We start from the raw sequence: 27,985 nt of genomic DNA, 5'->3' as shown, positions 1-27,985 counted from the left end.
CAGTGGAAAGAGGAAACCAGAATATCTGGACCATAACCATCCCTGTGCAGAGAGAACATGCAAGCTGAAATCATTGTTGAACAATTATCATCAGATATTGATTTCCATCTGGACTTTAGCAGGACATCTGGCACAGATGTGTTTTTAGTTAGTCTCCTCTCTCCTTTCCAGTCAGATCCAAAGAAATCCGGTCTGGTACGGATCTTTAAAGGAATCCAAAAAGTTTTTTAAATTCGACACAACAACCATTCCTGGTTTAACAATTACTTTTATTTATAATAAAACTCAGTAAAATTCCCTTTTATTTACAGAAACTGTATAATTTGTGTTTACCTTGTTCCGTGTCTCTAATACATTTAAACAGTATAAAACAAACAGCAAATATGCAGCAGATCCGTAACAAACCTAATTACAGCAGAAATGTTCCTGGAAGACTCCACCCTATAGACCATTTAAAGTAGTTTGTTCTCTGGACTTTTGGGAGTCCCTCAGGGAAGCATCTTGGAACCACTGAACATCACCATCCTCAGATTTATCAAACTTTCATGAATCTTCTGTCTCTTTTTAAGAGTGACATGTTTCCACTCCCAAATCCAGGATATGTTGAAACGCTGGAAATGATCAAATGATTCCTTTGAAACCAGAAGAATAATGACAATTCTTTATTAAAAAAACATTTTAGAAATTAAATCTGAACTGATCCGGTGTTTAACACGATGAATCCGGATAAACACAAATCTGACACTGACGTAAAGGAATGATCCGAACTGACTGATCCCATTTAAATTTTAAAATTCCAGATATAGGTTCACTTGATCTTCATGCCATTATTGGCCTCTACGTACATGAAACTGACATTAAAGTGTAGAACCTCCTCCTGACGAAGCAGATCTTCAACATGAGCTTCATGCTGTAACAGCCATCTACTACTGGTGCATTTCTGAAGAGAACTTGTCCTTTGTTAACTTGGGTCAGTGCAACATGGAGGTTCTGGAAGGATCCCAGGGACTTTAGAGCAGGTTCCAATGTGATTCAGGTTCTACGCTCCAGCTTCTACTGTTTGGACTTTGGTTCTACAAGGGGCATTCTAGGCAGTTCGACAGATATTCCTCAGAAGGTTCTAGAGGTTTCTCTCAGGTGTGCAGTTTCCAGGAGGTTTCCAAGCTAGAGTCTCAAGTAGAACTCAGTCTGTGATGTCTCTTTAGCAGTTCAGGTGACTCTAGGTCCCCTTGGTTTGGTTCTTCAACAGAAACCTCTTTCAGAAGTATCAGAACCAGAGTTTCTGATGGTATTAGTCCTGTGGTTTTAGGTTCCTCCCTAATAGAGAATATACGCTTGATGTCCTACAGGTTTTGAGACATTGTTGTTCAGTTCAGCATATGTTGCCAGAAGGTTCTGGAAGGTGACAGTGGACCACCTCCTACGTCTCAGTGAAGATCTCATTGAATTTGTTGAGCATGAGCTCGACGATCTGGCTCTGGAAGACCATGTGTACCGTCATGTTGGCGGACTCTATTTGCGGCCGGAGCAGCGTGGGCCCAAACACGATGGCGACGCTCTGAACCGACATCCTGTTGGAGTCTTTGTGGTCGATGACCCTGAAACATGCAGAGATGGAGGTAAGAACCAGAGGAATCCTGGTTCTGCTTCTGCTTCAGAGCGGTTGGGCTCACCTGCGCAGGTGTTTGAAAAGCAGCTTCATGGTTTCGTAGTTAGGCAGCGGCAGAGAGCAGACCAGGTCCTTCGTGTAAGAAACCCTCTGGCTGTAGTCAGAAAGTTCTGCACAGACACAAAGATGGATCAAGAGGTCCGTTTGGACTCATCCGACACAATGGTTGTTCCTCAAACACTAACAGCTTTTAAGGTAAAACTACAAACTAATTCTTTTTCAGTTTTCACTGTGGGAATATGAAGAGTTCAGTTACTTAAAAGGATAAAAAAAAATTCTACCAAATCAGCAACGTTCAGAATGTCTTAGACAAAGCAGTGTGTGGTAAAACATAAAGCTCAAAGAGTTTTTTCCTCATATTTATCAGTTAGATTATGAGATCATTAACAAATGTGGTCTGGTGTGTGTGTGTGTGTGTGTGTGTGTGTGTGTGTGTGTGTGTGTGTGTGTGTGTGTGTGTGCGCGTGAACTAACGGATGGCGGCGATGAACTTGTCAAAGCAGCAAAAGGGAAACAACGGTTCTGGAAGCTCCCTGAAGAAGAGCTTCAGTGCTCCAGTGATCACGTGGATTTCCTCCCACTGTCCGTCCTCCAGGTCCAAATGTTCCTCTGCAGGGACACACAACCACAGAGTTAGAAGGACAACCTCCAACCAACTGTATTTTCAAGCTTCTTCTGGACTTTAACTCCTGGTACTATTGATGCATCATCAAGTTCTCCTGCAGATCATTCTCCATATTTGTTCTAGTCTAGAACCTAGTTTAAACTGGGTTGATTGTTTCTGTCCCAGCCTGATGGATCCCTCGGACAGAAGCAGCAGGATTCTAGTTACCATGATCGGCTTTATGTCGGAGTCTCTGGATCACAGCCAGGTTCCCGCTCACTCTGTAGATCCCATCAACATCCAGACCTGAAGGAACGGGAATGTTGAGGGGACAGAGAACAAGGTGAGGTCAAAGATCAGAATAAAAACATATTCTGCTAAAGCAAAATCCTCCTGATTGAACCGCTGATATTCCATACTGGTACAGTATGGAATATCAGTATAGAAGTAAAACAGTTTCCCGATGTTTGAAAACAGAAAAAAAATCACCAATCGGGAGACACCTGTCCCCACCTGGACCAAACCTATGGCAACTGGATCCAGTTCTGATGCTGTTTTTCAGTTTGAAAACAGAACAAACTTCAGCTTTCTGAGTTAGGATGGTTGAAGGGTCTCAGCTTGAAGTTCTCTGGCTCCCTCTGGTGGCTTTTTGTTGTAACTTCAGGTAAATTGATATGACTTATTACCATTATTATTATTATTATAAATTTTAGGTAATTATATTATTACTATCTATTTATCTTAAAACTTTTATTTAATATCTTCTGTAAAGATTTCACCCAGATGATGTGACAAGCTGCTGAATTTAATGTATGTCAGTTGGTAGGAAAATAATTAGATGAACTATTGAGAAAAACAATCATGAAATTATTTAAATTAATTCTAGATTTTCACACTGATTATAGCTGAATTTATTATTTTTAACTGTAGGGAAACAGTAGTGATCAGGTAGGGAAAGTAACAGATTTCTAGAACTTAGTTTTCACCAGGAGCATATTTTAAACTCTAAAATCAGCTGTAACGATCCAATCCAAGAGGGAATATTTTTATTTTTGGGAAGGTTTATAATTGATCACCTCTCCTCTCCACCGTTTTGATGCATTTCTCCACAAACTTGGGAACGATGGAGTTTTCCCTGTGACAGAGAACGTCCAGGTGGCAGCCAAACACGTTGTCTGCAGGAGAAAATCACTCAGTCACAGCGCGAAATAAACATTTCATAAACCAAATGCAGAAACATAAATGTTTATTGTATTTTAACACTAAAATGAAGAGCAACAGGACCAGGAAAAATCCTGAAGCTTCCTGATGTTTCCATCAGAAGTCTAAAAAGCATCTGAATGTATCTGGAAGAATAATAAGTCCCCTGATGTTCCTGTTAGCTGATCATAACTGGGTCGGTGTTCTGTTCCATTCCGTACCTCGGATGTATCCCTTCTCTTTGACGCTCTGCAGCGTCGGTCTCCTCTGCAGGAAGCGTCTCAGTTTGCTCCGGATCCGGCTCTGCTCTGAGTCTGCTCCTGAATTGCTCCTGGTGGCTGAAAAAAACCACAGGAGAAAAATAAACATGGGCCTCAACTTTGGGAGAAACTAAAGCTAAAGAAGCTTTTATTTTGAAGGAACCACCATATCTGAATTATATCCAGCAGCTGGATTTATTTTAACATGATGGATAGTTTCAGAAAGACTCACATCCCCTCTTCTTGTCCTCTCTGTCCGAGTCGTCCTCATCTTCGCTTAGATGCTCCGGTTCCTGAAAGAAGTTGCAAAACAAAAAGTAAAATTAATGCAAGAACCACAGGAGTGGAGTTACTTAGTCCTGCAGCTCTAATCTAGACGGGAACTCTAATGGACTGGAACATTATCAGGAAGATACATCAGTGTATCATCAGCATAACAATAAAACTGGGCACTCTCTACATGATATTTTCAGTACACACAAATATGTGAGAGCCTTGAATTTCTTCTTGTTACCCCCCTGTAACGTCTGTATAAAACGTGACGTACAATATACAATTAATTCCAAACCTGATCCCAAAATGAGTCGCACGACTGGAAAAATGGCTTAAAATGGGCCAAGAAACACAGTGAGAACCAGCTTAGAAAAAACAGCTGCATTCCTGTATGAGGAAGCCAAAGAGAAAGAGAAAAGGACAGGTCCAAGTGTGGGCCCTTGAGGCACACCACAGGTAAGGAAAGCTAATCCTGTAAAACCTCCGGTTGGATAAAGAAGAGGTGAGGCGCTGTAAACCACATGGAGCCCAGCCTGTTCTAAGTGGTCCAACAAGGCATCATGAACGGCACCAGAAGCTGCTGGTAGATCCAACAAAACTAAAAGTGACTTTAGGTGGAGCTGGTCTGCCTACAGGATGGGTGAGTTTGGCTGTGTGTTGCTGTACCAGCTGATGAGGCGTCAGCTGCTGGATGGCTTCCTGGATGACTTTGTGCCAGTCTGAGATGATGCTCTCCGTGTCGTACTGGATCAGATATTCGCAGCCCTGACGAGTCTTCAGCTGCACAAACGCATGACACAGTTACCCCCAGCCGACTGACCTGTAACCGTGGCAACAGAGAAGCTGGTGTGGCCTCACCTCCAGAACAAACTTTTTGGAGGACTTGTCTTTGGCGGCCCATTGGACTGACGCTCCTTTCAGGTCCACAGTGTACTCTGGAACAATCTGCGATGCTTTGTTCTGAGAGAAAAGCACAAATCCACCTGATCATCACTAAACCTATCATCTCAGCTCATATTGGGTCTTCTGGAGACGCCATCAGCCTGAGGGAATATCTGCATCTGGTTGGCACTAAAACTGTGATAGAAGAAACTCATCTTACAAATCATTTTATCTGATCTGGATCAGTTCTCCAGGTTCCTGAAAGTCCCTGTAGAGTTCTTCTTCTGACTTTGGCTACAGCCCAGGTCCAGTTTCAGTTTTTTTAGTTTAAGACGCTCAGTTTAGTCCAGCGGTTCTTAACCTTGTTTGAGGTACTGAACCCACCAGTGTCATATGCGCATTCACTAAACCCTTCTGTAGAGATAAATATAAAAAAAAATTTCTCCAAATTCAATACTTTGGGGTGACCCAACTAGAGTCTAGCTGGGTCACCAACTAGAGTCTAGTCAGGTCACCCCAAGATCACTAAGTCTTCTTAAAAGGTAGAGTCTCTGAGAACAGTTCTTCAAAATATAGTCAGTGTTTCAGCACAGTTGAGCTGACTGTCCAGGAACGACCCAAGGTATTTAAAATTTGCCACAGTTTCAACAGGTTGGCCATCGAGAGAAACTGGAACTACTTTAAGGTCTTGTTTAGATCATTTAATTGGCGCTACTTTCTTAAGAGAATGAAAAATTTATAATAAATAATAAAGACTTTGCAGTATTCTGATTTAGCAATGTAATTATATTAGTTGTGTTACCACCCCCACGCCACTAGAGGCAGTAGTAACTCCGAAAAGATGCACTAAGGAGCAGATTTATAAGTACACCAAAAGCTACAGAATTTGGTAAAAATGGTGAGTTTTGCTGAAGTAATTAAAGATACAAGTTCAAATCCATGCTGAGAGTGGAGCTCCTTCAATCAGTGCTCCTCCGCAGCTCTGATTGGCTCAGCAATGTAACGTGATCCTCTGCATCAAGTGATGGCAAAGCGGGGTGTCATCACGACTTTACATAGTGTGTCTTTACCTCCGCGGCAGAGGCTCCGCCGAACCCCTGTGACCGACTCATCGAACCCCTGGGGTTCGACCAAACCCAGGTTAAGAACCACTGGTTTAGACCAATGGAACACTCAGGTAAATACAAGTTCCCAACTCTTAGTCTGTTGACTTATAATGTCTAGGCTTGACGTCTAACTTTCATATGATCAAAGAATGACACACATCTCAGATGCTAAGTCCAATCTTTACATGGTTCTGTTTGTTAAAGACAAGATTAGATTTTAACTGGATACTTTCTTTTTTGTACTTTGATTGATACTTGATACTTTATACCTTGATTGTCCGAGAGTTAAAGCCATGTTTGATTGTCAGTTATGCCCCATTTCCACTAATTGGTATGTTACCGGCAGTTGGACTCTCACTGAGTAGGTGGGGTTATAAACCCAAACAAATAACACTGCGTCATTCTACAACAAACGTGATTCAAGCTGTGACGTTTTTCTGTCTCCCGATCATTGGATGGGGTTGTGTGACGCCAGTAGCTCCACCCTAACCGTGCCATACCATTGTCTTATGGTCCTACAACTGAAGGGGTCCAGAAATGGTGTGGTACAATTTGGTTCTATGGGCCAATTTTACAATGGAAACAGACAAAATGCACCAACCTATGTTGCTCAATGTAAATGAGGCATTGCTGGACTGAAAATGGCCTAATACCGTCTAAAGAAAGATCCAAACAACCTTAATAAAGTATCCAGAACTTATGGTCCAGACTTATGAGATCAAGTTACACACAGAGAAGTCATAAGAAAGGTTGGGTGGATCAGGACTGTCAGGATGGTTCTTACAGTGTTTCCAGCTGGGGAAAATTTGGGATCTTTGTGAAAAGTAAGAATCCCACCATGGAGGACGGTCCAGGACTGAGTCCAGTTCTTCCTGTTCAACAGAAACATCAAATATGGAAAACAATCATCTCTGAGTTCAAACATCACTCAAACAAATTCCCATTCACAGGCCAGTCAAACTGAGGCAGAATCAAAACTGAAGTCTCTGGATCTCACCTCATCTTTTTGCCATGATCAACCAATTTGGTCTTGTTAACAATTCCTGCCTTTTCCAGCAGATGGCCCTGAAGAGACAGAGAGAAAGAGGTGAGTTCTCATGTTTCTGCAGGTCAGCTTTGAAATGTGACTCCTTGGTAAACATGGGAGTGGAGAGTGAGAGTCTACCCGAGTCTACCTGAGTCTACCTGACGGCTTTTATCCACCTCAGTTCCTTCATTCAGCAGTCTGCTCGCTTCTGGTATCATTTTCCCACTGATTCAGGAACTTAGAACAATTTCAAAGCAAAGGATTTGATCCAAATCTTTATTAACGCTACTTCTAGACTCCTTAAGGTTTATCAGAGCCTCACCTTTAGAAAAGCATAATGTAGCTTAACAATAAGCCAAAACCAGTCTAGGTTGGTGCTAGAGATGAATGCTGTAGGATTTATTGCCGCCTGAGGTGATCCGATTGAAAAAGGCCTTCAGGATTTAAATGTTGTGCTTTAGGCAAAACAAAAGTAGAATAAGGAAAACAGCCAAATTACAGAGAGGTTTCTGTGAATTAGAAGCTCAGTCTTTAGGAAACATCTCTGTAGGAGTTTCAAAGTGTCAGACTTCAGGTCTTCATAGCTGCTGGAGGAAAAGCAGCTCTGAAGGGGACAAAACCTCTGATTGATGTAAAATTTACACCAAGGTTATGTCTGAAGCAAAAGTGGTATGAAAGCAGGAGGAACGACTTGAGTCATTCATGTTTTAATATCAATAGAGAAGTGAAAGAGCTGATGAGTTAAAATCATGAAATAAACATCTTTATTGTTATTTTTAATTTTAAAGAAGTGAATAAAACAACAAAGAGTTTTTTTCTTTTTCCCTTTTACTTCTCTCCCATCTAATTAATCTTCATGTTCTGCAATGTTTTGGATGCTGGTGAATGTCATGGACATGTTGGGTTTTGCTGGACATGTTGGATGTGAAGGGACATGTGGAAGGTTGAGGGATATGTTGGATATTTCTGCATATGTTGGATGCTGCGGAACATGTTTAAGAATGCTGAAGGACATGTTGGATGTTGAAGGACATGTCGGATGTTGAAGGACGTGTCGGATGTTGAAGGACGTGTCGGATGTTGAAGGACGTGTCGGATGGTGATTGAAATGTTGGATGTTGAAGGACATGTTGGATGTTGAAGGACATGTTGGATGGTGAGTGACATGTTGGATGTTGATAGAAATGTTGGATGGTATGTGATATGTTGGATGTTGAAGGACATGTTGGATGGTGAGTGACATGTTGGATGGTATGTGATATGTTGGATGTTGAAGGACATGTTGGATGGTGAGTGACATTTTGGATGGTATGTGATATGTTGGATGTTGAAGGACATGTTGGATGGTGAGTGACATGTTGGATGGTGAGTGACATGTTGGATGGTGAGTGACATGTTGGATGGTGAGTGACATGTTGGATGTTGATAGAAATGTTGGATGTTGATAGAAATGTTGGATGTTGATAGAAATGTTGGATGGTATGTGATATGTTGGATGGTGAGTGACATGTTGGATGTTGAAGGACATGTTGGAGTTCCCTCAGGGTGAACCAGAGTTCTGATGGTACATGTAGTCTTTGTTATTCAGTTTGGACCAAACTGCTGAATGAAACAGAGCCTGACTGGAGAAACCAAACAAACCCTCCAGAACCAAGAGCAGAACCAACATCAGGACAAATCCAGCAGTTCAGAACTGTTAGCTGACAGGATGAATGGTTACTGATGGGCGGTTAGTGGGATTAGTGGGAAAACACTCAGAAACTTTCTGGGCAAAAGTCTTACTGCCAGAGATGGACATTTTCAGAAGGAATTCGGGTCAAACTTCTTTGGTTAAAAATATTTTAGATTAGAGCCGCAGTGCTGCGTTTACACAGCATGAGGCGCTAGGACGTCTAAGCTGCCCAAAAAGTTCCCTACTGGTAAAAAAGAAAAAGAGATGTTAGAACAAATGTTAGTACATTTAGCTACGGCGCCTTGAACTTCCACCAGCCTTTCAGAACCTACATGGCGCTGGGGTTTGCCTGTGCTGTTGTTGGACAGGTTCCTCCTCAGCTTGAGCCTACTATGAAACTGGAAGGAGGAAATAATGGGATGAGTCGACGGATGAATGAACAAGTCAAGAAGTCAGTGAACACATGAGCGAGTCTGGAAATTAATGTATGCTTTAGTCAATGAGTCAATGAATGGCTGAACAAACTGTTGCATGAATAAACAAGTCAAGAAAAATCTGATGAAATGGGTCAGAAGATCAAAGAACAGGTCTGTGAGGGCCTAATGGGAACTGAGACAGGTGAGTTTGTACCTGCGGACTGTCAGGCGAATGCTTCCTGGAAGCGTCCGTGAGGTCCGAGGATATCCTTCTGTGTCCCGGAGAAAACATCTGGAACACAGCGGGAATGTTAGGGAAGAACACCTCAGAACCATTCTGGATCAACATGTTTCACTCACATCTTCAGCAACACTGTGTCTCATGATCCTGACTTGTGAAGCTCCTCCCTCCGCAGGGATTCCATTACTCATCAGCCTTTGCTGCAACACAATAGAACCACCTGATCTCAGCAGGTTGTTGGGAAGACAGGACTGATGTTCCTGTGATGTGACTACTCACCTCCTGCTGCTTCTGCTGGCCGTCCAGCTGGTCTCTGGGAATCTGCGGGAGCTGCTGGGAACACAAACTGGAGGTCAAACCAGAGAAAGGCAGGGAATACTGGGAAACTCTGAAATTCCTTCGTACCGTAAAGACAGAGTCTCCATTGTTGTTGTGTCCGTCCACGGGATAATCTGGCTTTGGTAGAGGAGGCTTCAAACCATCAAACAAATAATCATTAAAGATGCTCAATTATGCTTCCTTGAACAGGTTAAGATATGTCTATGGTCTATACAAAATATGTTTATTATATCTTTTGCACAAAAGCATTCTTAGATAATGAGATTTTATCCTGATCAGGTTAGATTGACCTGTTTTAGGGCCTTTTGTCACTTTAAATCCAAATAAGCTGCTGCTGGCCACGCCCCCCAACTCAACATTTACACTCTCATGTAAAAATGGCTGCAAACAGATGCGCAAATATACATCTGTACATCTTTGAAAAGCAGAAGTGGAACCTCCTGCACAACCAACTAGAATGTAGCAAGTGGTTTCTGGATGGTAAGTGAACAACAAAACACTTGTCTAATCCAGCAGCCATTGTACAGAGGGCCAGAACCCCAGTGAAGCTCCACTGGGGTTGCTAGGTCACAGGTGGAACTCTGCTGAGGTTGCTAGGTAACAAGCTGGGGTTGCTAGGTCAGAACCAGTGCCTACTGATTTGTGATGTAACTTTCTGAAGGTATTTGAAGTGGCTCATTTTCCCAGAAACAAAAAAACATGAACTTATTGCCAAACAACAACTGTGTGGTTTTTTCAGAGGCAGTTCAGACCCAAAATGGGAGTACAAAAATTTGCAAAATGTGAATTTTGCATAATAAATCTCCTTTGTAAGCCAAGTCCAGACTACACCCTGTTTCAAAGATAAACCTCTCATGCCAACTGCTCTTAAACTAAAGTAATCCAGGATAATCTCAGGCTCGTACCTGGACGTCATCCTGGTTTCTGCTGCCTGTGGATCCAGCAGGAGATAATGGGGATGTTGGGTCAGGGAGAGCCCAGGATGTGGTTCCTGTTTTATGGTTGTGGTAGTAGACTCGTCCCGATGTTTCGTCCAGCAGCTCCTCCCACTCACAGGAACCCTGAGAGGAAGAAGAACTGGGTCAGACACCAGGACCGCCTGCTGCTACCGATCAGGGAGGAGCTGTGGTACCTTAGAGGAGGCCGGGGAGAGCGGACTGGACAGGTCCATGTCTCCGGCTGGCGTTTGGCCTCGGAGGTCCGACCAGGTGGTCTGTCTGGTCAAAGGGTGGTAAAAAAACCTCCTGCCGCTCTCCTGATCAGTGTAAACCTGAGCAAACAGGGGCACATACCATCATTCTACACTTTATATTAATATTCAGAATGTCATAAAATTATTAAAATTGATTCCTTTTCCTTTTATTTTGTAAATGTATGGGGGCTGGTTGACCTTTGATGACCTCAGAAAACATTTATTAATATCTTTAAAATGATAGAGGCGCACAAATTTTGTTTGATTTGCAGAAGGTGGAGTCCAACTTCACTGAGGTTCCTGGATAAACTAGTCTGACGCAGGGACAGGGGCGTCTCATTACTGACATGTCTGAGTAAAACGTGTTCCTTATTAACACCTGATCCCTGCAGAGGAAACCTGATGATCTCAGGTAACATCTGATTAAACTTTAATTATTTCCGTGTAACACGAACTCAGCGCACAGGAGGCTTACACTCAAGCTGTATTCAAAACAGAAAACTTCCAAGTTTAATCAGATTTAACAGATTTTTCCTTAAATCCTCTACTTGTTACCATTTTTCTGCATTTCCACCAGCAGCTTCTTTAATGTGCCACAGTCATTTGTCTTTATCTCACCTGCCATTCGTCTTGTGGGCTGAGAGGAGAGGCGGGGCTTATCATGTTGGAGGAAGAGCTTGGAGATAAGAGGGCGTGGCCTCCTTCCGATTGGTCAGGGTCTACACTAGTTGGGGAGGAGATGGGGATCTGAGGAGTAGAAGTTTTCTTGAGGGAGCAGACGTTGGCGTAGATGGGCGAACTAAGGGAGAGCGAGCTTTGCTCCTAAAGAAAGACAGAGAGAGAGAAAGAAAAGTGCCATTATTTACAGAATGACACTTCATGACAACTGTCATAAACATTCATAAAGACTTCTTTATGTTCATGACAGGTGTTATGTCATGTTTATGACAGTGTCATGTCAGTCTTATGCACACCCCTACAAATAAAGTGTTACCAAGACGGCTTCAAAAGCAGGAAGCAAACTACAGCACAAGGCATTCTGGGTAAAAACAAACAAGAGTTTTGCGCTAGCAGGAGAAATGACTCTTGGTCTTTTGCCAAAGACAAAAGATAAATATTACAACCTATTAAATATGATGTAACTCCACTGTTGTTTACATTTTGTGATTAAAGAAGTAAAGCTCAATGTGTTTTTGTGGTTTCCTTCACTGATTATTGGTGCAGCGCCACCACAGGCGAGGGGGGGAACTGGTTGTTCATATGTTGTGGTTTGTTTGAGACAATGCAGAGTAAAAACGTATCCCAGCAGCTGAAAATGTAACAAATGCTGCAACTTTCCCCAATAAACCAAGTCTATCGGACTATCAGGTGTGGAAACACCGTTAGTTTTAGTTTCACCAAACGGGGATCAGGTCACCTTGGTGCCATTTTATAATTGGTATCTGTATTATGTTTTTATGCCGTAAAGCACTTTGAACTGCCTTGATGCTGAAATGTGCTACATAAACAAACTTGACTTGACTCATTGACGAAGCTGTGATCCCAGCGGTTCAGGGATTTTCATTCTGATCTCTCAACCAGAACCAATCTTCCTCAAACAACATCTTCCCATTTTCTGTGAGGGTAAAATGAACAGGTTTTAATCATTGCTTATCAACAGGAATCTTCTCATTTGGTGAATCCCACGTTTAAGTTGTAAATATGTTGCCCTACCATGTCCAACCGGAGCTTTATTCACCCAGCCCAACTTAAAAAGTCCACACATTCATAAATACACAGACCAGTGCACAACTGCAAGGCTATGTGGAGTGAAAAAAAAAAGATGGAATCAAACCCACAGCTTCAGGAATGCAAGAAAACTGCCTCTCTCTGAGGTGAACTCGGTCAGTCTAGTTTTGTTTGACTCTCTTTGCCCTTCAGGTTTTGATAAGAGTCCACTGTTATCTCCCAGTTCTCCCAGTAGTTCTCCTGGTATGCACCATGAAACCCCAACATGAGGTGAAGAAGGTTTGGGAGCATCAGCTGTTCCTAGAATAGTGGTGGCACCAAGTTGCTTCAATTCTTTCAATAGACTTTTGCTTTGAATAGTAACTATGATGTGTAACCATGGCATTAATGTATTTATTTTACAGCTGGGAACAACTAATTAGTAACTCAAAAGCTCAAATGAACTACAACCCCAAGAACCAAAGCACAGAGAGAGGAGAAGAAAATTCAACTCATCTCCTACATCTATCATAAAGGGCAACTATTGTATCCCCTACTCCAACATCTTTCTAACCAGACGGCCAAACAGAGATTTAAAGAAGAGTGACAAAAGCAAAGGAGGTGGATTAGCAGTGTATGCCAACACCTGATGGTGTTTCTGTGGAATATAATTTCTGTCCCTGAATACTGAGCTGCATATATCATGGCAATCTTAATCTACTCTGAGTGGCTCTGCTGAAACTCTAAGTCAACTGCTCTGAACTGCACCTGATTAAATGCTTAAATTGTCCATTTGAAATGTTCTGGTTCTAAAAAAAACTGATATTTAATCTCCAGATGCAGAAAATTGAGCAAACATGTACATTTCTGTTGAGTTCTGTTGTTTAACATGATGTTTATGGAGAAAATCAAAGCTTGAAGTGGAGTTTTTCTCAACTGCTGCAGAAAAATCCTGTTCTGAGCGGGATCTCTGTCTGCCTGGGTGGATGGAGCTGCAGACCAACAGGAAGAACTCCTCCCATGTTGTATAAACACAGATTATTCCCATTTTCATCAAATGGTAAGAGCTGACTGAATATCTCCATGCGGTTTTAACTCAAGAAACCCAAACAGGAACTTCACATTTTCACTCAAACCGATCAGAACTTCAAACCAAACAGCTTCTGAGAAGATTAGCTTCTCCATCTGTGACTCCATACTTTATACTTCAATTACCTTCTGTTGTTGTGGGTCATGTGATGAAGCAAAGCTACAGCAGCTCACCATTTAGTTTGTCTCAGTTTTCGCTCTATAACAGTAAATCCCTCCTGGCCTGGTACAAAGTCCAGACTTCCTGCCGGATCTGTTTGCAGCTGCAGACTGAGGCTCTCAGAAACAAAAAGCATGGATTAAAGCTGAACCAAGGAGAGCCCAACAGGAAGTCGACTCACCTGTCAGCATCCCTCTGTGTTTGTCCTGAGGTCTGGGATACATTAACCTCCATCAGGAAACTTCTCATCCTGTCTCTGATCTGCCTGCAGTGGAGCTGGGTCATGCTGCCAGACTCAACGGCTCTACCAGTTGTAGCTCCGCCCCCTCTCTATTCTCCTGTGAACTTAAGTCCCGCCCCTACTGAACCATAGGCAATGTCACTTTTTTTAGGCTTTAGGTCTTCAGGATTTGTCTGAACTTGACTCTCATTCATTGTCCAAAAAGTCTTCCTGGAAGTTAAGTGCTGATTGTTTCCAAGAACTCACCCAGGAATCTTACATCTCCTATATAACCTTCATGGAAACGTGAAAATGCTCCAAAGAACCAGAATCTCTTCAAACATCTGCCTCACAGAGACATGGAGCTCCATCAACATTTTGAGGTTAAATGAACAAAAACACAGAAAAGATTCCAAACTGTCAGTCTTGATTGAACCAAGTCCTGAGTCCTGCAGCTGCAAAAAAGCCCAAATCACTACCTATCCACCGCCGTGCTTTGCTGCAGAAGGTGTGTGTGCCAATCTGCTGGGTTTGGTTTTCTCCAAACATGGTTCTCTGCATTATGGTCAAAGATCTCTACTTTGGTCTTATCTGTCCAGTGGACAATGTCCCAGAACTACATTCGTTGCAGCTTTGCAAACTGAACTCCTGCCACCATTTTGTTTTTGGAGACAACCCTTCAAGCCTCCACCTACACTGGTTCACTGTTTTCCAGATAAACTTGGTCCAAAGCGTCAAAAATGGCTCTTATTGACAATTGTGTGACAAAAATTGCATCATCAAGATCTTTTCTCAACAATAGACCCGGGTCAAACTACTTTGTTACGTCTTTGTGTGAAGTGTGACAGCAGTGCTAGTACTTCTGCTTCCACTATCCAATTTCTGTTCTGTGACTGCAGATGACACGAATATTTTTGTTTTTATCCGAAACGGTGAGGAATTATTTACATCTGTACAATTCTTCACTAAATAATTACAAAGATTGTCAAATGGCTAAAAACACCTGGATGGAAACTGCAACGCCGTTGTCCATAGAGGAGGCTGTCTGCAGAAAGGTGGCGCTCTGTTTGTGACTGTTTCATAAAAGTAAAAGGAAGATCCAGGGATCCTGCGCCATGTATGAAAACAATGTCGAAATGCTAATGTACCGCAACCATGTGACGAAGTGAGGCAACAGCATTCTAAGTGAACCTTTTCAGGGTTTGTCACAGTTGTGTTGGAGACTGCCTCAGACCTGCCTATGTTTCCCTTCCGCCCCATGTTACAAACTATCTGATCATCTTGAAAACACAAACATGTGGTATCAGCGTGATCAGATCCTCAGGGAGCTGCAGTCTGTTTACCGCCTTCAGGAAGCTTCTGGTTGCCACTGAGAACCAGCTGCTGGAGATCTGAAAGTACTTGGTTTCACACAGATGATCCCATCAGTCTTCATAAAGTCACATCTTTCATCAACAACCTAAAAACCTTCTCGTAGGTTCTCCTTAACTCTGATTTATCTGATCTCCTGACCTTTTGGACCATGTGAGATCTTACAAATAAAAGCGCGAACATAATTGGTTTATGTTTTGATGGAGATTGACCTTGATTATGCTGCCCCCTGGTGTTGTTAAAAGCAAAATCTATATCTGAGTTCTTCAGCAGGGTCCAAAGATATAGTTCAAGAACCAGAATGAGTCATGGTCATGATGAGCAGAAAAAGATCTTATCTGAAGTCACTCACCTTCATATCAATCTCCCAGTGGAACACCATCATCATCTGAATCCACAGTTCCCAGTAACTGCTCCAATCAACAACCAGTCCTTCCAGAAACAGGTCAGTTTAACTGCTAGTGCAGTCAATAACTGCACCGGTCACTAACTGGTCAGGTCAATAACTGGTACCACTAAAACCTAATCCAGTCAATACCTAATCGTCTAAATAGCTGGTCCGCTCAATAGCTGGTCCAGTCAATAGCTGGGATGGTCAATAGTTTTTCCGGTCAAAAGCTGATCCGCTCCGTTGATAGCCTGGTAAAAGTGAGTCAGTTCAATACCTCGTCCATTCAATAGATGATCAGGTCAATAACTGGTTCCACTCAAAAACTGGTCCAGTCAATAGCAGGTCCGTTCATTAACTGATCAAACAGAACATGCTCTGACCTAGTTCAGGCTGACCAGGAAGAGCTGCAGAACATCCACCAATCAGCAGTGACAGAACTTTGACCAGGAAGATTTTGGTCCTGCTGCTGGAAGGAAATCCCTGTACAGATACCCGGAAAGGTAATAAATGTTTGCCCCACTACAGCTGATTTACAGCAACAGCCCTGGTGGATCCACTGGGAATCTCATAAACAACTCCAGGTCCAAGATACAGGCGAAACCAGGTGACCTACTGTCCGAGTCCAAAGATTCTCACGTGAATCAATAAAGGAAATGAGCTAATCAGTGATCAGTTGGAATCAGACCAACTGGAGGTAAACACATCAACATGGAGCAAATTTAGATCAGAAGAAAACAGAACTTTACACAAAGCTAGTCATAAACCAGAGATTTAGCTGAGGCAGCTCATTAAGGACAACTCGTTAAGAGCTCGTTAGGAGAAGCGCTTGTTAAAATGATCATTTTATGGTATGTCAACTTGTTAAGAAAAATACTAACTACAGATCTCTTCCTTCATATTTTTCCCTACTTGATAAGAAATATAGTAAAGATGTGTCATTGATTACAACAATATAATTTCATTTGATTAAGATATATATTTGTCAATTTAGAAAGTTCTGCTAATATACAATTATTTGTTTCCATATTGGGAACTTTGGGGTAAAATAACTGTACTTCCCTTAGATTTTCCTTCAGAATCATTAACTCCTCAGAAGCATTTGGAAATAAAAAGAAAACTGCCAGCAGAGAAAGCTTTGACTCAGTTTCCCACAATGCAACACATGCCATCTTTAAGACCAGCTGAATGAAGCTGGGAGGTGAAGTTCTGCAGCTTTCAGAGTTTTACTCAGAGAACACATTCTGGGTTCTGGTTCTGTTCCCCTTCTGACCTGCAGGTGTCGCTGCACCGTCACCGCTGCCTCACGCTGTCTGTCCTCTTCCTGTCAGCTGTGACATCACTGCTTCCACCTGACCTCATCACATCCTGTTCTGACATCAGACGTTCTACACCGAGACCCTGAACTTGTCCAGAACCAGCTGCAGAGCTGGAATCATCCAGAACTTGCTCATCCTTACAAACATCCTGCTCTGACTGGATCAAAAAAACTACATAAACACCAGCGGATAAATCACACTCTGTTGTTGACTTGGTTCATCTTTAAATTCATGATAAACATCTAGATAAATCCACAGCAGAACCAGAATAACATGAAGCCAGTTTAGGGTTAAACAGCAAAAGCTCAGCAGTTTTTTTTGTTTTGTTTTTTTTGCTCTGAGGAGAATAAAAAGAGGAAACAGCTTTTTCTGCTTCCAGCTTCCTGTGCCGACGCTGCAGGAAACAAGCCACGGCTGCACGGAGATTTTATTTTGTAGGGAGACCAGCAGCCTCTGAACATCAGGCTCTGTTTTTCATGCTGCAGCAGATGAAACGTCCAGAACATCAACTCTGATCCTGCTGATCAGGAGGTCAAAAGAATCCAACGAAGCCATGTTGACCTGAGCAGCACACACGGTTTGTTTCCTCCAGATTCCAACAGGAAATCAGGGTCATTCAGGAAACACACACAGGAACTAAATCTTCAATCTCAGCACGCGTGCTGCATTCAAGGACCTGTCTGGGTCAGGATGTGTTCAAGGACGACAGAAAAAAGATGTGCCACAATGTTCCCACATGGCCAATCAAAGCTACTGACATTGCAGAAGGACATTGGCTGACAGAGTCATGTGACATCAGCTCACAAACCAATGACCAACCTGCAGTGATTACTGATCAGGTCCGACTGAAACAGCAACTTTAAATGCATCATTAAAAACTGCTGCAGATCGGAGTAGAGATTTGAGAAAATCTGAGATTTGTGTTTGTATGTGGATGTGCAAAAAATGGAGATTTAAGATCCCGTAAATTACAGTCTACAACAAATAATGCACCATTATATTAGTAATTGACATTGTCTTGTGTTTAATTATCTTTATATTCAAATACTCGAATTAAAAGTAGTTCAAACTTCATTTCAGTCCACACAAATAAACCCCCGGTGGCCATGTTTAATTCCTAACAGGAAGTTGGGTTGTTTTGAAGCATTCTGATTGGCTAATATAGGTTTTAGCTTAGCACTATACTGCCCCCTACAGGCTTGGAGTGTTTAAAACAATGCTCAGGGTGGACGTGGATGAAAACGTTTCTGAAACCTGAATCACCAGAAACATGTCTGGAAAATTAAAACCTAAATCAGGCAGGAGGCAGAATAAGTGGACAGATCTTACCTTTGAGGAGGGCGGAGCCGCAGCAGGAAGTGAGGATTCAGGTGCTGCTGATGGAGCCTTCTGGAGGCTCAGAGCCTCCAGGTCCAGATTCAGGTCCTGGATGGACTCGTAGATGTGGTGACCTCGACACTCCTCCTCTTCCTCGCTGCTCTCTGATGTTGTTGCCTCCTCAGGCACCTCCTCCTCTTCCTCTGGCTCCTCTTTTTGCTGCTTGTTGTCATGACGACCCTCAGACGTTTTGCTGTGAGGGGGAACCACGGGCATCTCCACATGGATGGGCTGGTTCTGGTGCCGGCTGGATGTCCGCGGGTCTGCCGGACTGAAGCTGGGAACCCGCGGTTTCCCAGAATCCTGTTGGTCCTCATGGTGCCCCTTGACGTGGGGCTGCTTTTTGCTGTCAGCCATGTTTGTAGTCCCAGTGGAAGCTGTGGTTCCGGTCTCAGCAGCACCAGCAGAGTGGTTTGTACGGACCCTCGGCGATACATGTGCCAGGTCCGGTAAGTCTAGAGGTACGCCGAAAGTGGACATGCGGTTCTCATTGCGGTGGTGCCGGTTGGAAGTGTCGGGTCTGAGGCGGATCGTCACCTCATCATTTTGCTTGGTTTTGCTTCCTCCAGGCTCCTCCAGACTCTTTGGAACCGGGACAGGAACAGGAACAGGAACTGGAGCCACCACAGGATGAGGGACCGGATCTGGACCAGGTTTGTCAGCAAAGTCCAATAGGGACGGGAAGTCGGTGGGTAACTCCTTGACGTACTTGGCCGGGATGTAGAAGGCTTTGGAGCTGCTGTCGTTCCGGACGTGCCACCAGTGGTCGTTGGTCTTGGCCAGCAGGACGTAGCGCTCATTGGGTTTGATGGTGACCAGAACCCCGTTCTGATCTTTGTACTCATACTCAAACTCCACCAGAACCAGACCAAGACCTGGAAAGTTAGATTGCATTTAGGCCTTTTCTACAAACCTGCTCGGTCAGAACCTCTCAGATCCGGTTTGCTTCTACATGACTAACACACTCACCTTTGCTCGACACCTTGGAGGTCGCTGCCATTTTTCCCTCCCTGATCTCCCCAGGCCCCGCCCCCTCAGATAGACGGCCCTGAAGGTGAGGGGTCAAAGGTCACCGCTGATTCTCAGCGGCCCTAAAAGGAGAGAACATGAAATTAGCGACAACAGATCCAACAATCCAGAAGCTAAATAATCTGGAAAATTATTTAGCTTCTGTAAATTGATATCAACAGTTATCAATTTACAGTTGATAACTGTAAATTATCAACTAAAACATCTTATTTTCAGATATGTTGGTTCTGATCCACCTCTTCATGGATTGTGAGCCAGGATCCTTCACACAGCAAATTTTGATACTCAATTTCAATTTTTTAGCTGAAATACGTTTTTTGCGTGGTTTTTCTTTCTAATAATTAAACCCGACTGAAAACAGACCTTTGTTTAATACCCCAAGGCGACCGGCAGACCAAAAATGCGAACTCCGGTCCCTACAAACCTCGGTCTCGGTTCGGCTGAAGTCTGGAATGGTTCGAATTCATGTGAAGGTCAAGCGGATGAAAGAGCGCTCCAAATGTAGGAAGTGAACTACAGCGCAGGGCATTCTGGGTAAACACAACCGAAACAAACGCGCTCGTCTAGCGGTAGCAGGAGAAATGGCCCGTAGTATTTAGCCAAAGACAAAAAGGAAATCTTGCAACTACTAAAATCAAAAGTTACTCCATTTTTGTTTACATTTTGTGAGGAAGGAAGTTGCTCTGAGTGTCTTTTTCTGAGGTGTTTGTGTCGGTGGTGCAGCGCCCCCCACATGCGAGGAGGGGAACAGGTTTGTTAAAGGTTTGTTAAAGGTTTGGTTGGTTTGACAAAAGGAACTACAGCTACTACGCCGTATTAGGGCAATTGTAGACAGCGTGGGGGAAAAAAAGAGTACATCTCTGCCAAAAATTAAAAACTCAGAATTTTCTGGAAAACACATTGAAATTTCCCAGTTTAAAAAGTCAAAACATTTCTAGAAAAAAGTAGAAATGTTTTGAGATTAATCTCAGAAATATTCTAGAAAAAAATCTTGGACATTTCTGAGTTTGAAATGTTGAATATTTGTTTAAAAAAAATAGAAAACTAAATTTTCAGATCATCAGAAATTTTAAGGGAAAACATGGATGTTTTAAACATATGAGTTTTAAGCTTTTCTAGCAATTTTTAAACTTTTCAAAGTCAGAAATTTCTTCATTTTTTTTCTAGAAAATTTAAAAGATCCAAAAATTTCTGAACTGTTTGTAGCAATCGAACCAATTCTACCAGGTGTTAAAACGCCCTCAGATTTATGCCTAATAAGCTGTAAGACAAGTTTACACTTAGAAAGCTCTGTCACGATTTCTGGTCAGTTCTACATGTTCTCATTTTTTCATTTATTTTTTTTTTTGTATTTGGTTCCGAGGCATTCTGGACCCACAGTTCATTATGGCTCACTCCTTGAGGACCTCCTGATTCAGAACTCATAAAGACTGAACCAGAACATTTAAAACAAACAGCAGATCCCAGAACCAGAACAGCACAGCTGATGATTGTTTTGTTCAGGATTCCTCGAGTAACAGCAGCTGCAAACAGAACCCGTCAGGAATGACAGCAACAAGCCGTTCTTCATGTCAGAACCCGTCTGAACACGCTAACCTCCTCCTGACTTCAGAAACGCAGCTCAGCTGAGACTCGCCTCCGGGTGGCGGTTCTGGTTCTCAGGCTCTCTTTGGATTATGATTGGAGAATAAGATTAAACTATTTAGTTGACATTACCATCTTTTATAATTTCTTTATTTCATGGTTGCTGTTCTTTTACACTTTTTAGTATTTATTTTGTTTTGTAGAGCAATTTCTGACTTTTATCCTGCAAACTTGTGACTGGCGGCTAATCTAATGCTAACAAAATGCCGAGTTAAAAACCCAGCTGCTGTTTTGTGTTTGACAGATTTTCCCGATTTCTCCACATTCCTTCAGGTCTTGGACAAAGGTTGGACCTCTGAAGAAACAGGAACAGCTGCAGCAGCTGATCATGATGACAACGTTTGGCCTGGATCCTGCTAGAAAGCGAGAAGCCCATCTCCAGCACTGGAATGTTCCTCTCTGAGTTTTCCTGCCCGGCTGCCTCCGAGCCAGGCACTCTGTCTCACAGAACAATGACAGGAGGTTGATTCCACGCCAGCTCTGTTTACTAAGGGAAGTCCTGCTCTTCCTGTCAGCTCTAAGCCCCGCCTACATTGATATGTGGACACCACCCCTTGATGACATCACGTCGTGCGTTTCCTGTCTTTGTGGAGGAACAATAGTCCGACCAGAAGATTCAGACTCTAGAGAGACTGAAATCTGATTCATATGTGATCAAATGTGAGATCTGGTCGATTTCAATGACCTGTAATCAAAAGGGGCCCCAAGACTAAGGTGAAGTCAAAACAACATTGAAGTAGAGTCCTATTGTTAGGTTGGACCGCAGTCCACAGGATTTGGAGGCCATTGATCCATCCAACCAACCATCCATCCAACCATTCATCTGTTTAACATCCATTCATTCATCCACCCAACCATCCATCATCTCTTTCCATTCCTCCAACCATTCCTCTGTTCAACCATTCAGTCATCTATTCATCTATCCATCCATTTCTCTAACCCTCTGTCCATCCATCCATCCATCCATCCATCCATCCATCCATCCATCCATCTATCCATCCATCCATCCATCCATCCATCCATCCAATCAGTCTGATGTTTTCACTATTCACTCTAAAACATCCTGGATCACCAGTTGAACTGAAATCGACCAGAACCTTCTGAAGAATCTGGACTCAGATCTGATCTACTTCAGGTGTGTTTGAGACTCCATGTTGGAAAGCAGCCACTTCTCACTCTGTTCTCTCACTCACTGTTTGTCTGCATGACACAGCGCTTCCCTTCAGCAAACTGCCATGTAACTCACACACACCCACACACCCACACACACACACACACCCACACACACTGCTCTCTGCAAGCAGAAAATAAACAGAGCTGTCAATCATCAGACCAAGGTCGAGGTTTGTGGCTGGAACATCGACCAATCAGAGCAGAGCAAACATTCCTGCAGAGGATCGTTTCCTACAACATGGTGGGATCCACAATGACAATGTGTCATGTGACATCATAGACCCAGTAGCCAATCAGAGCAGAGCACATCTGTCGGAAACCCAACCTTTACCCTGTGGGTGAGTGTGGGTGTGGTCACGCTCAGGACAGAAATAATCGGGTTGAGCTCATAAATCCTTCAGCCGAGTCTTCCTACACAACACTGGAAAACAAACAGGAATGTTGAGAAAGTCCGACCACACGGAGTCGACATGACACCGAGTTATACGTTTACTATCCGACACATGATCAGCTCAGAGACAGAAAGATGAGATGACTCTGGAAGTCTCTGAGCAGAGCAGTTCAGGTGTCAGATTCACCTGTTCGTTCTAAAATTTGCTCAGAAATGTATATTTCTGTTGTTGTGAAGTTCTTCTCTAGAACTTGGAAACTTCCAGCAGATCTTTCTTCAACATGGTTCCTCCAGTTTTCAGGGCCTCAAGTGTCCTCCATTTTTCATTTCCTGATTTCTTCAGTCCCTCTAGGCCTTTTAAGCATAGATATTGGTCAAACCTGTTCTGGGTTATGACAAACACCCTAATAAAAAAAACCTCTAGGAGATCTTCACACTTTCCTCTCAGATTTTCCAACCTAAAAACACCTTCTGACTCCTGTTCAGTTCCCTTTAAAATACACTATCTGTTAGAAAACTCTTCCAATGGACATAAACATAATCAGACCTCCTAAATCTCACAGAAAAGCACCGAGACCAATGTGGAATCTCCACAGACCTGCTGAAGTACTTAAAATGATTCAAAAACTAACCCCAAAGGTCAACAAGACCTACTCGTGTATCCAAAACTCCAGAAGAAGCCAAGAAGCTGAGTTAAAACTACAACCCATTCCTGAACCGTTCAACCGTTGGGTCAGATGTCCATCATCAAGATGAACCTTGTTGAACATTGTCTGCAAAGTCTCATCTTTGTAACCTACTTTTGATCTTCTACACCAATCAAAAGACCACCATCCATCATCATCTTTGTAGGGTCACTGGGAGGCTGGTGATTATCTTTACCTATTATTTTGTTGGGTCCATGTGAGGCTTGTCTCCAGTCCATTGCAGGGCAACACAAAGACAAATAGGACAGACAATCCTTGCTAAATTATTAAGAAAGCCCAATTAACCTCGCAGTCTAAAGGTGTGTTTGCCCAGAAAGTCCAGTTCGTTCGGGTAGATGTGAATATTTAATTGAACTATAGTCTGCCTACAAACCAAGGCCTCAGTTTGGTTGAAGTGAACTCTGGTGCCGTTTGAATGCATATGTGTACACCAAGAGGACCAGAAACTGCTCTAAAAGCAGGAAGCAGACTACAGTACAGCAGAGGGCATTCTGGGTAGTTACAACCAAAACAAACGCATGAGTTTATCACCAGTGGGAGAAATGGCTCATAGTCTTTTGCCAAAGACAAAAGCAAAGTCCAACAACTGTTAAAATCTGACACCACTTTAATTTGTTTATGCTTCATGGAGAAGAAAGTTGTGCTCAATGTCTTGTTTAGAGATTTTGTGTCATTTCCTTCAGTGGATTTTGGTGCAGCGTCAACACATGCAAGGAGGGGAACAGATTTTTCCAAGAGTTTGGTTTGTTTGACTCAGTGTAGTGAGAAAGTGAACCGCACCAGCTGAAAGTGTAACAAATGTTGCAATTTTGGTCCAACTCTCGAACCGAATCTACCAGACTATCAGGGTGAAAACACCCCAAGACCAAGGTTCTGAAACCAAAGGAGGTAGTCTGTCAGAAGAGCATTAGCTGGCTGCTGTTGGAGTCTCCAAAACGACCAGAACCTTTTCCTCACAAACACCCAGAACAGAACCCAAGACCTCCAGGAGATTTTTGTTGTTTTTAAAGATCCCAGAAACATCTTGAAGACTTTCAGCCGTACCACATTTAGAAGAGTGTTTCTTGTTGGTCAAAGTTCAAGGCTAATAAAGTAACCAGTCACCATGACAACTGTAGTTAACTAGCCAACTAATCTGCCCTCGTTAAACCAGAGCAGAGACAGGTCAAACCAGAGAAGTTCTTATGTTTCTGAGGACTCAGGTGAAGTTCTAGCATCTCTGAAGGAAAGATGCTGTGACAGTGATGATTAGTTCGATTTGAAAGTTTAACAGGATGAAGATCTTTTGCTGTAACTGATCATAAACTAATCTGGACTAGATTTAGTTCAACAACTCTTCACACTACATTTTGTTGACAGGTTGAAGAAAAGACGACAAAGCCTTTTTCTTATGTACAGACGTTGATAGCTTTTACATCAGGGTTTTTTCTGAGGTCTGAATGTAGATAAAAAGTTGAGGTATGAGATGAAAAATGATTATTTATACAGATGTCTCTGGGTTAAAACAGGACAGTGACTGTGTCGCTTGTCCACTGGTTGAAATGTTGGTTAGTACATGTGATGGTTCTGAGGTTGGACAGCTACACGTTCTCATCCACTGCTGGCCGAATGAACAATAACCTCTAAAACCTTCTGTTACCTTCATAATCTGATCCGGATTACAGATTAATCTTGGGAGTCCTGCAGTCTGGAATCCATCAGGGATGTTCTCAGTCTTCAGGACTCCTAAAGTTGTTTTCCATGAATCGGTACAATCCCGCCTTGAAGAAGGGGATCTGACTATGAACCAGTTTTTTCAGTTTCCACCTCCAAGGCAAATTCTCCAGAACACAAAAACTCCTCCTGTATAAGCAACACCTCATTACAACGTCAGGAACTCAGGGCGGGTCCAGCAGAACAGCCGAATCTGCACCAAACATCCGATTGTTTCAACTCTCCATTAAATCAGTGTTGGTAAGACCCCTGAAGCTCAGTGGAGAAATTAATCAACTTCCAATCTGAAAGCTGTTGATTCAATTACGACTCCCCCAGCCACTGCACAAGGCATTTAGTCTCCATGTTGCCCACTAACACGTGCATCGTTGAGCAACCAGCATGGAAAAACTCAGTTTTTAACTACAGCTGTCAAAACAGAACCAGTAAAGTCTCTCTTTCCCTCAACAGTAAGAAGGAAACTCTCACCAAGACTGTATGGAAAACCCAGATGCTTTATATCTAAGCCAACAAATTCTACAAATATTCTAGATTTTACTGCATAATACAGTTTTCCCATTTTCATGAATGTCTTTCGTCCTCTAGAAATCTGGATCTTAAGGCCCTCAGAAACCAGTTCGCAAGACGGTTGGATTTTGTCTCTCTGTTGTGGTTGCCTATGGTTATCTAAACACAGCACAGGGAGGGGAGGATCAGACAAGAACCAGAACACAACTGGATCCACCAGCAGAACCTGGTTGGACCTGTTATTATATTGCAACAAATAAAATAAAATCTTGCCAAGTAATTTTTGTACACTTTCTAGTACAAATATCTTAGTACACTGGAAATAAGACAGAAATCACTTATAAGTAACTTTTCATTACGGTACAGGAACTTGTTTTAAGTAAATAAGTCCGTAAAATTGATGTGAAAAGTAATAGTTCTATTGGAAAATTATTTCACTTATAAGAAGAAAAAATTCCCAATGTTATAAGTGAAATAGTAAGCCAGTGGAACCAGTACTTTTTCATCAATATTAAATCATTTTTAACAAACAATAAGGTCCTATACTCACTGAAAAGTTACTAGTAAGCTAGTTTTGTCTTATTTCAGGTGTACTGAAATATTTACATGAGAAACTAGACAGAAACACTTGGTTTGTTTTGTGTTTTTGCAGTGTAAAGATGGTTAGAGCTGCAACAAGAAGCAGGATTCAACTGGACCAAGAAGAACCAGCTGTGGTGGAGGTTCCCTGTGACCGGGTCAGATAGGCGCCAGAGGGCTCAGAAATATTGACCTGAACTGCTCTGAAACAACTTCCACTCCTGGTTCTAAAACATTCTTGAGGTCCAGTCAATTGAAATGTGAAAAAATTAAAGAAGACTGACCCATTAGAGAAAAAAGTAAGACCTTAAGGTCCGTAAGGAGTCTTCAGGAACTCCGCTTCAGAAGCCGGAGTCACATTTCCAGCAGAACTTCCTTGTTCCATGTTCTGCTGGATTCAGTGTTTGCGGCATAGGAACAGAGAAATGTGCTTGGACCGGTTCCTCTCCTGAACGTTGCCGTGTCCCATATGAACCCAGTGGTAAACAACACCTGACAGCAGAAAATACATGAAACCTTCCTGATCTCTGGGTCCAGCATTGTACCGGAGAACCCGGGAATTTCTCCTGAAAGCTGAAACGAGTTCAGGCTCAGCGTTGGTCTGAAATCAGAACAGGGTGGGTTTTCTTTCAGCTGAACACACCCGGCCACAGAAACCAGCCAACAACACACAGACAGAACCAGCCTTGAAGCTCAGCAGCAGAGTCCCTGTTAACCAGGCCACAGAACAGAACTTCACAGTCAGGTTGACTGCTGGAAGAACCTCATCTTACTTTTTTCACGTGGGGAAAAACCCCCAACAACTTCTTAATAGCATTTCAGGTGCCATTTCAGCCTAGAATCATCCTATAGTACATTCCTATTGAATCCTGAGGGAGAGAGATGGTTTTACCTGCATAAGAAGTTAGATCCAAACATCCTGGTCCAGTTTTTCTCTGATTCTGAATCTTTCAAACAGGTTCCTGTCTCTGAGGCTCCACCTCTGGCCGACCTGCCAGTCCCAGCATGTCCTCCTCCTCCTCCTGCTCCTTGACTTGACATCCTGTTCTTCAGAGGAATCCACACATGAAGCTGGACTTCAGCCTGAGTTCAACAGCACCATCTTCTGGCTGTCAGTAGGTGGTGCACCTTAGTGTGAGTGTTTGCGCTACACTAGAGCACTGGTGTCAAACACATTTTCATTTTGGGCCATATCAAAAGCATGAATAATGTTCTCAATGGGCCGGTTGCGCCAGAATGTATCGACAAACCCAATAACATCCTGTTAAAATATTAATAAACAGCTGCGTGTGCTTTTGATAAAGACTTCTTAAAATGCAATAATATAAAATCCTGGAGGGACTGATCACATTGATCAGTCCCTCCAGGATTTTGAAATTGTTTTGGTGATTTATTGTACACAAAATCACTGATTTTATGGTGCTAATTTAGAAGTATCTCCAAGAAATGTTGTGATATTTGCACTTCTGTACGACAACTGAGTGTTTACAACAGTGTTAAGAAAAAAATTCAAGAATAAAGTCATAGTATTCAGAGAATAAAGTTGAAATATTAGGAGAGTTACAGTTTTATGAGAAGTAGACCAAAAATGATTAAAAATAAATAAATAAAATGAGGAATTTTGAGCATCTTGTGAGCAAATGACTATTTCGAAGAAACCATTCAGACACACCAAATTTTGATAATTAAATGGATGCTTTGCTCTCATTAAAATTACTTTTTCTAGTAAT

The 27,985-nt window shown here is 42.5% G+C and overlaps 1 protein-coding gene across 6 annotated transcripts; it reads right to left on the bottom strand.

Moving 5' to 3' along the window:
* Positions 1–248: 248 nt before the first annotated feature.
* Positions 249–27,292, bottom strand: LOC103146875 (rho GTPase-activating protein 12-like). 6 transcript variants are annotated; one of them, XM_016677970.1, is made up of 22 exons: positions 27,148–27,292; positions 19,482–19,603; positions 18,465–19,387; positions 11,500–11,703; positions 10,822–10,959; positions 10,595–10,750; positions 9,756–9,821; positions 9,630–9,683; positions 9,470–9,547; positions 9,324–9,401; positions 9,026–9,091; positions 6,992–7,059; positions 6,779–6,866; positions 4,865–4,966; positions 4,673–4,786; positions 3,966–4,026; positions 3,695–3,811; positions 3,350–3,448; positions 2,502–2,579; positions 2,144–2,278; positions 1,674–1,779; positions 249–1,598 (listed from the first exon to the last, which is right to left on the bottom strand). In XM_016677970.1, exons 2-22 carry the CDS (start codon positions 19,510–19,512, stop codon positions 1,421–1,423), a joined length of 2,940 nt encoding a protein of 979 aa, XP_016533456.1. In that variant the 5' UTR covers positions 19,513–19,603; positions 27,148–27,292; the 3' UTR covers positions 249–1,420. The 6 variants fall into 6 exon arrangements, with proteins under 6 accessions (XP_016533456.1, XP_007565020.1, XP_016533457.1 ...); XM_007564958.2 differs by having other exon boundaries at positions 9,470–9,550; positions 27,148–27,291; XM_016677971.1 differs by having other exon boundaries at positions 9,630–9,680; positions 27,148–27,291.
* Between the last annotated feature and the right edge of the window lie 693 nt (positions 27,293–27,985).

Source organism: Poecilia formosa, unplaced genomic scaffold (genome assembly GCF_000485575.1).
Source record: "Poecilia formosa unplaced genomic scaffold, Poecilia_formosa-5.1.2 Scaffold170, whole genome shotgun sequence".
Taxonomy (NCBI): Eukaryota; Metazoa; Chordata; class Actinopteri; order Cyprinodontiformes; family Poeciliidae; genus Poecilia; species Poecilia formosa.
The sequence above is the reverse complement of the archived record's forward strand: the minus strand, read 5'-3'. Positions and strand labels throughout refer to the sequence as shown.

Excerpts from the sequence above, each read along its gene's own strand:
- LOC103146875 (XM_007564958.2), bottom strand. The coding sequence starts at position 19,512 with ATGGCAGCGACCTCCAAGGTGTCGAGCAAAG. Across the intron at positions 2,279-2,501 it reads CCGACATAAAGCCGATCATG|AGGAACATTTGGACCTGGAG; the intron begins GTAACTAGAATC and ends GTGTCCCTGCAG. Across the intron at positions 1,599-1,673 it reads CTTTTCAAACACCTGCGCAG|GGTCATCGACCACAAAGACT; the intron begins GTGAGCCCAACC and ends TGCATGTTTCAG.